Below are 13,267 nucleotides of genomic sequence, written 5' to 3'. Positions count from 1 at the left end.
AGGTTTCAGTACACCTAGAGTCTAATGTGGAGAGAGCTACAGTAATCAGTGGTTTGAAAGAGAAGGAAGAAGCAGGAAGACTGGAAGGAGAGAAATGGCTGTGTGGAGAGAGAGGGGCAGTGGCTGCTGATGGAAGAGCTGGGGTGTGTGTGAGAGACACAGGGGTACAGCGGCTGTTTACTGTCCTGAGCAAACAACAGACTATGCTGAGCCTATCTGTACGCGCTTATCAAACTACTGCCATCTGGTGGTCATACCCTGTAATGTCTGCTCTTTCAAGAGAGAAATTCAAAGAGGTGGATTTAATTCAAAAACATAGCTGCATTTAACACTGTAAATAACACCTGTGAAATGCTCATGCATTTTATTGTTTTTTTAAAGGTTCTTCTGTGTGTGCTGAGCCAAGAGTTTTTCAGGGCACCAGGAAAGAGAACTGGCAGCACCACTGCTGAAACAACGTGAGGTCCTCTCTACAGCCTGGCACAGACAGAGGAGAGAGAAAGGGGAGCTCTCCTGTGAGTGAGCCCACTTAATTCCTCTACCAAGTTCAAAGGGATGGTGCACGGATTCCTGAGAACGCCTATCTTTAATTACCTCAGATTGTTGCGGTTCATAGGAAAAGGACAGAACGGAGAAAGCTGTAACTTTATGCTTCTCTTTCCAACTTCACCCTCCCTCTGTCACCCTGTAATGAAAAGCAGTAGGACTAACACCTCAATTCCATGTGAAAAGGACTGCCTGGGTGGGAGGGGCTGGAATTTCCCTGCTGTGTTCTTCCTGGCCTGGGTATTTGTGATGCCTAACAAGACGATCACCTCTTCCTTGCTGCGGTTCGGGGGGAACCTAAAGACATGTCATCAAGGCCACCCCAGAGCTCTGCAGCAATTCCAGAGGAGGGCGCTATTGTGACTCCAGACAATCAGAATCACACCTTACATTCCACATCATCCAGATGAATTGAGTGTTTGTCCATGTCTTTGAGAAAGCAAAATTATAACGTGCTAAAGAACAGCGAACCTATTTCACTTCACAAATCCGGCGGGACTAAAACAAAAACAAGCAGGTGAATCACTTCTGACTGGAAGTGGAAGGGCAGATATAAAACCACACCGACTTCCTTTAGACTCAGAACAGCTTATGCAACCAAACAGAAGTTGTTCTCTCAAAATCTACAGCCGCTTCCAGCATAGATGGTTCAAGGTGATCTCGGCACCATCTCTGAACAGGTCCCATGTTCTGATGATTTTCTGTGCAGCAAGCCAGTACCGGATCAAGGTTTATGATCTCTTCCCCTGTGGAACCCATCGAAGTAAAGTAATATTGGGTAACTAGTGAGGCTGCTGGAGCTGACGTTTCGCGAGATAGGTGAACAATACTCCTGTCAGCTAGCCCGCAAAATGCACTGCCAACTGTGGAGCTACCCTTTTGTCTGCCAGTGTTGCAGACAAAGGAGCCATGTCCTCACGGGTGGGAGCATGTGTCAGTCTTCCTGTCACCAGGCTGAGAAGGAGTCAGTGGTGGAGTGACAGTCAGAGAGAATAAAGGCCCCTGACCAGAGAGGGCCTGGTCCAGACTCTGTCCCTTTGGTGATTTGGTTCCAGCCTGTCCTGCGGAGAAGTGCCCTTTCACCCTTTTAGCACAGTCCTCTAACCTCAGACTGATTGTTCAAAGGGCTTTCTCCCCGCAGCAGGTGTGTGTGCTGCCCATAATGGATTCCCTGGGCAGGAAAGTATACCACTCATGCAAATTTCAGAGTTTATCTCTCAAAACCTTTGTCAACTTCAGTGATTACTACAGGACAGATGAAGAAATGAAGAAGACCACAGCATAAGAAGAGAAATGCCTGTGAAAGCCAGTGAAATAATACAACACGTCAGAGAGGAAGAAGCCTTGATAAATGTGTGCTCCTGAACAAAAAAGAAAGCTTTCAGGGAGAAAGTGAAGCTTAAGGGGGGGGGGGGGGGGTGGCGGCGTTGTATGTGTGTGTGGGAGATGGGGAAAAAGTTCCTCTTTATGCTATTATTGCTGCACAAAATTGCTGACTGTGCTGATTTTGCCTTCTCATTTTAACTCATTCCAAAAGGGTGCTGGACATAAAAAATGGTCTGCTCCATGGGCCATACTGGACATACAGACAGCTTCCTAAGTGTTTCTTTGACCGCTTTGAACTTCTGACTGGTTCAGACTAGCTTGGGTGCTTTCCTCTTTCTCTGGAAGATATGGTTAGTAGTATACACAACATGAGGCAAAAGATCATCATAGCAGAGAAACACTGGAGAGCTTTGCGTGGTCTGGGATGGGTGTTGGGGACGAGCCATTACCTGGGGTCTGGTAGTTAAGTCTCCTCATCTCCACTGGGTCGGACGAGTGGGCCAGCAGGGAGTCCTTCACGCCCCCGGAGTGATCATCCTTAGCTGAGGGAGAGGCCCGTTTCCTGTGGAAGGTGCGAATGGAGGAGATGTGAGAGGACCCTACCCACAGCAGTTCGCAGAGAGTCAGTGTGTTTACTAATCGCGTTTAAACTACTCTCGCCGGGGTCCTCATGGCATCTGGCACACTCATAGGACACAATTCACTACTAAGACAACAAGAGCTGTCATGGCTGCATGCTAAGAAGGAACCAGTCAAATGCAGGTCTGATGTACTTAAAAATCAATTAGAAAATTAATTTTAGAAAAGGCTATTAGGCTCAGTGTTCCTCTCAGGAGAGGAAGCCAATCTTCGGGAAAGGAAAGCCATTACTCTGATGATTCAGTGGTTCTGGAGTTTGCCACTGCTTAAGTAATGTTGGCGTCTCCCAGGTGGACATGTTTGGCAGTAAAGTGGCCACTTTAACTTCCCCCAGCTGGAGTCGGATCGGTTTTAGGTGCTCTTGTTAAGCATTTAATTTCCCTGGCCTGACTGAGGGGAAAACAAGCAGGTGCCACAATTAACAGATCAGCTGGATGGCACAACCCCAGCTAATTGCGTCGCTGCTAGCATCTGTAGTTAGGCGTGCATCTCCGTCAGGTAGGAGGCTCGCACCTGGGTGGTGCTGGCACACTAACGCAGAGCAGGGACACATCTGTGAACGCCAAGCAAGACGGAAATTCACAGTGGGCATGGCTTAGAGCCAGTGTCTGGCGTGTTGCAACCCGTTGTACTCCATTTATAGAGTTATGCTGGGTAAGTAAAGCATCCTTTTCCAACAGCCATTTTAGAGAGATGAACATGCACATGGAGCATAAACGTCTGTGCTGTATGAAGGCCCCTGTGGTTATCTTTCCTGACTGGTAAATCCCTGCCAGTGCTGCTCTCCCTCATGCCCAGCCGGTGCATGGCTTATTTTTGCATGCCTCACCCCCCATTGAAAAGGCAGGGTCCGTGAATCTTTGCTTTTCTTTTGTGATCCATTTTTACTGGCTTTGTAAACAACTGCAAAAGCACAAGGACAGCATACCAGAGAAACACCATCAAAGTCAACAGCACACCCAATCCGACAAACAGGTCCATGCTTAATCGGAAAGTGAACGTAAACACTAGCAGATAAATGGAGGCATTTGTCCAACATTCACAATGACGATGTAGGAGGGAGAAAAACAAGAGAATGAAGCCCTCTGCTCCTCTCACCTGTGTTTCAGACAAGGCTTTTGCTCATGAAAATGTCAGCCTTGACGTTAAAACTTTTTTTACACAACTGCCTGGCATTTACTTAACAGGAGGTATTTAGATGTAGGCGAGACTGCAGTCCTTGAGCATTCAGACAGCACTGTCAGGGCAATCAACTGTCACGGGATCTTTTAACACAGAGGTTGTGAGACTTTCAGAGTATTCACACATCTCACATATCTGCATTCAATCTCTCTTAAAGACAGATACATATACCAAAAGAGGAATTTAAAAATTCCTTTCTTTTAAGTAAAAAAGGTCTTCAGGCAAACTCAAGAAGCAAACTTCAAACCATCATTTCACCCAAATGAAAACCTGAATAGAGTGGGTCTACTTGGAGGAACAGCAGGAGCTGAACCAGGAGCCACCACACTACAGAATTAGAACCTACCTTTCCTGCTTGCTGTGTCCACAGAAAGCAAAGGGGAAAAGACAGAGAGAGAGGGAATTACATTACTGTTAGTCAGCACCACAGATGCAACCTAGCATCTTGGCTTGCGTGCAACGTGCAAGGGGAGACAACACCAGACTTATGAGCTCTTCACTTACCCTTGGCCTGCGGTATATTCAGATGTTGACGCTGACGTTTAGAAAATTAGTTTTTCCCAGGCAGGCCCAGATCTAATCACCCTGGTCGTCTGATAATCTTTAACAAGGCTTTTCCCCTTTTTGCCCCTTTTTTATGTTTTCATTCATGTAGACTTCACTGCCACTTTCCCCCACAACACATTTGTACATTTGTAAAAACTCTCATCTACTCAGAGAGTACATTTAGCCAATGCATGCCAACAGCAACTTCATTCACATTTGACTTGGTTTGGAACATTACCAGAAAACATGATATCAGAGCAGTGCAAATAAACCGATGTCTGAGAAGACTGTCAAGCATTATGTTCAATTATGTTCAATTATGTTCTGAATTTTTGTTTTTTTTGTTTGCAAAAATACAGAGTATGTTTGCCACCCCCTCAGATCAACTGCAGTATCCAAGAGACCTAAGAACTTCCCTGCTTGAGAATCACTACACCTCACAAGCTAGGACTCAAACTGAGCTTGAGGATCTCTCCTTCTGGATTTAGTACCAGGAAAGGTCTGCAGGCTGGTTTTTCTCTCTCGGTGCCAATTAGCAGAACTTTAATTTGGAGCAATGGGGCAGAAATTGCATCTGTGCCAAGCTCACTGAACATCCCTTTATGCAGGGCGAAGCATTAACAAACCTGTCATTAAGTGAGACTTATGTCTCAATTCCTGGCCAAGCTGGACAGATGAGAGCTGGAGAGGAAAGGGCCTGGGCTGTGTATCTGGGTTTTAATCAGTACTGGCTGGCTGAGCAGGCTGTGCTGTCTCTTATTAAACAGTAGGCAGCCGAACAACATTTCAGCAGCCATAAAACAGCCTCTGCTGGGGCGATGTGTAGAGATATGTCCATCTGATATTAATTTGTCTTTGGGCCTAGTGCTCTAGGTTTTCAAACTTTCCTGTAATTGGCTTAGAGGAAGGCCTTACCCCTCAACCCCCACGCGGGGGCTGCCACCACATCTCAGTCCCCCTACTTGTGACCAGGAGCCCAGGCCCCACACAGGGGGTGGCTGTAAAGACTTTCAGAGCTGGAGGAAACAAGGGGGCTGCCTCCTCACATAACAAAGTCCTACCTATGACTGAATTATTGCTGGGATGGATATAATGCAACGCCACACGTTGAATCCCCAATGAACTTTGTTAACTTGGTTTAAATAATCTGTCTTAGAGACAGAGCATTTGGAAATGGGGTCATCCCAGTTTCTGCTGTTGTGTTCTTCTGTTTAAACAATCCCCCACCCAAGCTCTTTTATCTACAATCCACTAGCTGAATTATCCTCCTCTGATATGGGGGCTTCTGCAGTTCAACACAAAGGGAAGGCCTGGACAAAAGGGGTAAAACTTAGAGCAAGTCCAGAATGAGACTTTTTGTAAGCAAGAAGCATTGTTTATTCAAACCTTAAAGGCTCTGTGCACAACCACTGTTTTAAGTTTGACTATACAGCCCCATAGAAGGCAGCAGGAGCTGAAGAGAGGACTCCACCACGCTCCTTTGTGTCTTTGTGAGTGGGGACCAGCGGAACGGGCTGAAAGCCTGAACGACAGCACAGCGAGGGGATGCCCCCCCCCCCCCCAATACTGCCGTGGCAAATTGTTACCATTAGCATTTGCGCCAAGCGCTCGCTACACACAAGCAGTTTATGACCACTGGCCCAAGGACACCTCCATCCACCCAGAGATGACAATTTTTAACATGGAACAAGACACATGGAGGTGGCTGGTGGTTCTCTTCACTAGGTGTGTGGTGAGGGCTTTGTGCAGGCTGGGAGGTATACAAGACTTCTGGTTACAGGGAATCGACCTGACATGATCAGGGAGAGACAGAAACAAAGGATACATACAGTGTGGAGTCGTGGATCTAATTCCGCACACCGGCTCTAAAATTGACCCACTTTTGGGTGGGAAAACACCCATATTCTCTAGGGCTTCGGTCTACTCAATTTCCAAACTAAGGGGACAAGCAACTCAGTGCATGCTTATAGCCTCTCTTCAATCCCCTGGAGGCCGGTGGCTCAGTGCATGCCACATAACCTCAGGTTAGTGGTGCGATGTTCAGCCTCACCTCTTGAAGAGCAGGATGGCAATGACGATGATGATGATTAGGACAACGGCTAACACGGGCCCCATCACCCACAGCATCTCGGGGTCCTCGGCGTGCTTGGACATGCCACTGTGCAACTCCACTGTGATGGGGTCGGAGTAGGGGCTGGCAGCAAACGTCTTCTGCAGAAACAAGAGGGGGGGGAGGTTGGTGGCAGTGAGCAGGAGAGCGTAAAGGGGCTGGGCATGGGAATGACGGCCACAGGAGGGCTGAGTGCATCCTGATGTACGAAGAGACTGGGATGCAGCTTGGGGACTGTGAGGTATTGGGGGGAGGGAAGTGGCTGCTTCAGAGCAATCTTGGATGGAGAGAGTGAGCAAACGGGTGTCAGAAAACAGTGCAGGTGATGCGTGAAGATGGAGATCGATGCGATGGCCACCTACAGGGAAAAAAGTGGTGTGGCTCAAGTCCTGTGCAATCAGCTCAGAGACAGCAGAGGCTTTTTAAGGACAATGGCTGCTGAAAGTCTAAGGCTGTTCTCACAGAACCATGTTTCCTTTACGCCTAGAACTAGGTCTACCAACCAAATAATGCGTATACAGATGTGATTCACATATTGCTCCACTGAAACATTCATACATAACTATAGAACAATGTGCTTAACAATGTACAATTTCCTGTCTACCTCTGACATAGTTTCATCATTACAACATCTGCAGCAATCAACAGCTTGAGCAAAATTGAGAATCGCAGCATCTGCCCACACTGACTGGATTTCCTCCCAAAGTTATTAACCATGGGAAAAGATATGTGCATTCCTCCTGAATCTTCAAAGTGGCCAACCCACAAGACTTCACACACAGCCAACTAATCATTTTAGTAAGCCATCTCAGCCAGAAAAGGGGAGTGCGGATAGATGTACCAGGTGAGAGGGTGTTTCTGGGGTCCCAATAGACAGTGGGAGAGGACCAGCCTCTCCTTCACTGTAGCCCCTACCATGACAGTGGTATGAGACAGAGCAGAGTCTGCTCTGGCACTGTAAAATGAGATATGTCCAAGCTGTCTTCACTTCTAATGTACAGCCTGTAGATGAGTTGCACATTGAGAGAGGAAGGGTCAAGTGTGTGGGATCACTCAGCAGGTTTGCCCAGAACTGTTATCCACCACCTGTGCAGACATGCAGGTGCCATCTCCCCCCCAGCCCCCTCATGACCCCCCCCCCCCACATCCAGCACCCAGAGGTACCACACACTGAAGGTGTATGCCTGTGTTTAATCTGTCATTAGCAACACTACATCTGTTATGAAGGTGACAGATGTGCATGGGTATGCACACACAGTACATGAGTGTTAGTCTGAATGCATAGCTGTTTCACTAGTTTACAGTGAATCTGAGTAATAGTGCATTACAAGTGTGTGTTTAAGTGAAGTTAATATATACTGTATAGGTAAGTATGGCTTTGGAAGCATGTGCAAACTGTGAGAGATCATGATGTCAGGCTTGCCACACACACACACACACACACACACACACACACACACACACACACACACACACACCATAGTTCTATGCTACCATAATGCCCCAATCAAAGGTGACTGCTGAGAATGTGAATGGAGCTGGAGAGAGACTGAGAGAAGATGGATGCCTCCTCCCTTCTCAGGAGGCAGGGGCTCCATACAGTTACTGCAGGGTCCTACTTCTGAAGCTTGAGAAAGATCCTCTTAGTCAGCACAGTGTTATTATTTAATCAATTAGAATACGTTTGATAAAAGCCATTAGGAAGACATTTTAAAACTTCCATTATAAATGGAGGTTTCTCAACCCTCAGAAAAAAATGTAATTTCACCTTGATGAAGCTGTCTGCAGAGATGGCTGGCTTAGTGCACAACACTTACATAACAAAATCAGTCAAACTGAACAATTATTGGGGCATAATTCACTTGAGGTGACTCATCTCAATTGTCATTTTAAACACCCCCTTGCAGACGCTGGATTTGTTCCGTTAGAAAGCATATATCTGCTATAAATAGTGTTCCCAAGGTGCTGGGCCAGCACTGGGCCTGTGACACATCCAGCAGGCCACCAGTAAATGACTTTGGCAGGTGGCTAAACCAATCTACCGTGCTCCAGCGAGAAGAGCCAGACCCACCGTGCAGGATGTGGTGCTGCTATGACCGGGGGTAGAGGGGTCAGCACACCTAACCGGCGACATGACCGCACAGCTAAATGTGTGCATTCTCGGTTGTGTTTCACCATCACGCTGTAACAGGTGAAAAAGAAAGATTTGAAAACTGTCAGCGGTCATGCCTCTTTGACAGCGCAGCATGAAGGATCAGCAAATGGTACTTTTAGAAATGCAGAGGGAGGCGAGAAAGCCAACCAATTTGAATGGACTTATCTGATGGAAGCTCATCTCACTGAGCGCTGTATGCGTTTCCCTTCACTGCAGATCAACAGTGGAATGATGTGGCATTCGAAAGCAAGCATGAGGGCATTTGTTTGTGTGTGCCAGCGAGAGACAGGGCAGAGACAGACCAGATGAAACTGGGGGTAAAACTCTCTGAAGCCAGCCAGCGATGGCAAAATGAGATGACAGAAAGTAAAAACAAAGGAGTGGAGGATAAAACACCTGGAGGAAACCAAAAGAAGTGGCGAGGCCAACCAGCACAACCAACCAACAATGTCCATTAAAAAGAGATAAGCTAACTGTGCTGCAGGGAGAGAAAAAAAAAACAAAAACGGTTCTAGTGTGTTATGAAGTTATGAAGTTATGAAATTGTAACAACTATGAACAGCTATTTTAACTATGACTTTTTTATCATCATTATGTTATGTTATAAAACCCAGAGGTGAGCTGCACAAGGTTTTGAATCCCATTGCTCAGTTGATAAACCACTTTGGATACATACAGTTATTTATGTTAAATCGTGGTAATTTTATTTGACACAAAATTGAAACCATTGGGCAAGTCACATCAATCCAATTCCTTCCTAAAACTGCTGTCAGTTCAGAAGGTGAGAATTCAATGTTTGGATTAAAGACTGCCATACTTGAGGATGAAACTGAGTATCAGCACAAGCACAAAGAATTATAAATGCACTGCAGCTAAAGGAGCCAACAGCCGGAGAGGAGCACCCACTCATTGTCTTTCATGACTGTCCCTTTTCCCTAGCCACAGCAGTGGTGGTTACCTTCTCATAATGTTTCTAGGAAGTAACTAGGAAGAAAAGAAAGGAAGAAACAAACAGTGACAAAAAAGAAAACATGCTAAAAACTTGCACCCTATGGCTCCATGGCAGTCTTAGTCGTAAACAGCATCTTTCCTATTGCCCCAGTCTTCAGAATGGTAATGTGCCCACTTTATCTGTGGAAAAGCAGGAAAGGAGCTGGAGGCCTCTGTTCACTCTGTGAGCTGACCCCCTCTCTCACACTAGCTCTCCTTTCCTTTCCTGTTTTAAATGATCACACTTTTTATACAGCCAGCATCTATCATCCAATTTCACACTTCCTCAGCTTGTTTACCAGCCTCGAGAGCAATGTAAAGCCACTTTCCATTTTTTTTTTACCTCCTGCACCCCTGATGCCCCCTCTCCCAATTTTATTCTGTACCCTGCTCATTGCCTGGATGGAGAAGCTGGCTATGAAATTTGAGATTATTATGTTGTGGTTCAATCGGTTCCCCTTCGTTTTCTGTGCTACAGGTTTTTCTGTAATTCTGCCATGTCATGGGCCTGGCTGGGTGTCCTGCTACCTGTCCCGCTGTGAAACCAGGTCCCCTTCCCCTGAGGTGACCTGGGTGTGGTGAGTTGGGTATGACACAGGGGGGCTGAGAGGGCGATAAAGGAGTAGCTCAAACGAAATGTGAAGAAACTGACACCTTCAAAGTGTAGAGTGCTGAAGTTGTGTCTCCGGATGAACGGAAAAAAATAACACCAGGGCTTTTGGGGTAGTAAAGATGGCCCCAGCAGCATCCCCCCCTTTCCCTGTATGACAGAAAGAAATCCAAAATCTATACAGCAGAAATAAAATTTAGTGTCTTGAAACTAAAATAACTATTCAGCGTGAGCATGGAAGGCATTTCAGTTATCAGGCCAGCTGATTAGTATTTATGTAAACGAAGTTTAAGAGACCTTGCGCGTAAAGGACTGTTGTACCAGCTATAGGACTGTGTACATGCAGCCTTTGATTATATAATTCTTCCAATCACACATTTTGAGAAGAGCAAAATCACAGTCGTTTCTGTGTGGGGAAGAGATAAATAGAGATATTGAGATATTGATTTAGAATACTGTCGAAAGAGAAGAGGAGCTTCACTACTTAAACAGATGTTACTGGAAAATGAATGAAATTAACTTTCATTTTCTTAATAAAACACGTTAATCACTAGATCAGATGTCTAGCTGAAGTGCTGTGGCTGGAGCTCCATTGACAGGTCTCCTGCACCGATACATTACTATGTTGGAAACAGTAGAGTGTTATGGGATATAAGTTTGGTTTGGCCTGCGTTCTGTACTTACAGAGTCCTTGTCTTTTAGGGCTGCCAGCACAAAGCACAGGTACTGTTTCTGGCCGGGAAGGGGCTTGTTGTAGAAGCCATTGTACTTCTTCTCATCTCCCAGGGTGAAGGTACTGGGAAGGGACTCCAACTTGGCGGCGATGTAGGGCTTCATTGACTCAGCCTGTCGCCGCCGCCTCCTCCTAAGGCTGGGGTTCTCGCTGGCTTCCAGGAGCTGCCATTATCAGAAAGATAGGTTTATACACTGCACTGAGGGCCAAACACACTATGCTGAGGGCCAAACACACAGCATTTGATGATTGCCTGAGCAGTAACAGACTTAACCACATTACATTACATAACATTCATTTAGTAGACACTCTTATACAGAGCAACTTCCAGCACAATAGCATGTAAGTTTATCCATTCAAGTTGAATGAGCAACAGTGTCAGACAACACTAACAACACTCTCAGACCAGTGAATGTAAGCATAACACTACTGAAGCTCTACCACAAGTTAACTTGTGCAGTCTGACTAAGCAACGGAAGCCAAGTATACTACCATACATCAGGCACGAGAACATAGAATCCAAAATACATCACAACACTACACGTAAAATAAACAGCAAGTACTAGAGGTCGCAGGTGTTAGGGGGTGGGGACTGAGAGGGAACCGAGATGCAGTCAGAAGAGGTGGGTCTTCATTCTGCGTTGGAAGTTGGCCAGTGATTCTGCCATCCTGATCGCTGTGGGGAGCTCATCCCACCACTGAGTACCAGTACACACAGTTATTGTGTCTGAGAGAAGCGACACCGTCAGGATGGGACAGTTAGTTGCCCTATGGTTGTCGAGCGTAGTGATCTTGGGGGAACACATGGTTTGAAGACTGATTGTAGGTATTCAGGGGGCTGCCCCATTCACTATCCTGTATGCTAGCACCAAGGTTTTGAACTTGATGCAAGTGCTAACAGGAAGCCAAAGAAGTGAGGTGCGGAGGGGAGTAACTTGAATACATTTAGGGAGATTGCCTACATTATGGCTTAGTTGTAGGGTTTTGAAGGCACAGTGAGCTACATACACCAGCAAGAACCTGACAAAGACTCCCTATACTAGAGGGTTAAGAAATACTTCAATGACTGTTACGGCTATATAATTAATAGTTAAAATAATTACACAAAGGAAAGTGCTACATTACAATCAATCAGGTATTATTAGGGGTTGTTTTATATTTTAAAAGTAAGAACTGATACATATCATAACATCAGTATTTGCAATGTTTTACATTTTTTCAACCAGTGTGAGTGTCACCCATTCTGTCCCTAGGATCCAATTGTGAAGGTTCATCCTATACCTGTGAAGAGTTAAACCTAAAGTCAGACCGACACCACAAGCTGAACCTCACTGTAATAAGATGTGAGGCCACACCGCGGCCCAGCCAGCTGCCTCTCCCTGACCCCACGCAGGAGAAGGTTCGCTGGGTCAAGTTTTATCGAAGAGTCTCAGGTGTTCCTGAAGGCAAAGCGTTATTAATTCATCCTGACTGAAGGCGAAATGTCTCAGTAGCAGGTTGGCACTTTTCTTATGAGCCAGGATGCCCCCCTCCCACTGCCCAATATAAATTCATTTTTACTTTGTTATGGCCTCTGCATTTATGTTTCAAACTGAAGCTCCTTGACATTCAGTTGAGCTCACGTCAGAGCCGGAGGGTGGGGGGTGGGAACAAAAACTAATCATCTCAGAAAAGCCTCCGATCTAGACAGATTTATTTTACATATGTGAGGTGTCTGAAACTTGTTAAGCTGCACTTTGGCACTACTTTTTTGCAGACTACAGTATATTCACAGAAAGCAAACTCATGAGAAAGAGAATGTTTTTCATGACCAAACTCAATATTAATAACAGCAGTAAACACTAAAAAATGCTAGGAGATGCTTTTTTAGGAGTACTCAAAGTGACATGGAGTACTGAAGACTGAAACAAAAGTTCATCAAAAATGAAAGTTAAATGCATTTTTAAAACATCACAGACAACAGTACTATTGGTTAGATACATGAATAAAGCACCCCATTAATATAGTGATTTTCAGCGCTATGATTTCACATGACCAATCATTTAAGAGGCAATAAAAATGGGTGGGGTAAACTCTGAAAACAAATTTCTGTGGCTCTATTCTGAAGTGCTAATAAGAGGCTCATATATCATGTATGACTTATACCACAGACCTTGCAGTCATTTCCCACCTGTCCCATAGATGTGACTATGCTTGGGTTCGCTCTGACAGCAACCCGGGGGAATCTGTGCACCAGCTGTCATTCAGCACACAGTGTTCACTCACGTCATCCAGCTCCATCTCGTCCGGATTCTCCCACCGATGGGCTGTGGCTTGTGTGACCGGCACCACCACAATGTAGTACCACCTGCGGAGAGAAATAACGAGCTTGGGCGAGTGTAACGGGTGGTCTCTTACTGCGTTGTGTATTAGATTTAATGTGATGTTACG

General features: G+C 45.7%; 1 protein-coding gene across 5 annotated transcripts in view; it reads right to left on the bottom strand.

Moving 5' to 3' along the window:
- The window catches only part of LOC118769223 (receptor-type tyrosine-protein phosphatase F-like), a 201,683-nt gene that overhangs the window by 21,766 nt on the left and 166,650 nt on the right, over window positions 1–13,267 (bottom strand). For 3 of the 5 annotated variants that reach the window (XM_036516264.1, XM_036516272.1, XM_036516280.1), the window contains 5 exons: window positions 13,103–13,184; window positions 10,789–11,001; window positions 6,290–6,450; window positions 4,040–4,051; window positions 2,322–2,434 (listed from right to left, as the gene is read on the bottom strand). In XM_036516264.1, coding sequence (XP_036372157.1) covers window positions 2,322–2,434; window positions 4,040–4,051; window positions 6,290–6,450; window positions 10,789–11,001; window positions 13,103–13,184 — 581 coding nt within the window. The remainder of the gene's footprint in view (window positions 1–2,321; window positions 2,435–4,039; window positions 4,052–6,289; window positions 6,451–10,788; window positions 11,002–13,102; window positions 13,185–13,267) is intronic. The other 2 variants (XM_036516288.1, XM_036516295.1) reach the window with 1 other exon arrangement.

The sequence above is a fragment of the Megalops cyprinoides genome, chromosome 2 (assembly GCF_013368585.1).
Source record: "Megalops cyprinoides isolate fMegCyp1 chromosome 2, fMegCyp1.pri, whole genome shotgun sequence".
Taxonomy (NCBI): domain Eukaryota; kingdom Metazoa; phylum Chordata; class Actinopteri; order Elopiformes; family Megalopidae; genus Megalops; species Megalops cyprinoides.
This window is presented reverse-complemented; position numbering and strand designations above follow the sequence as displayed.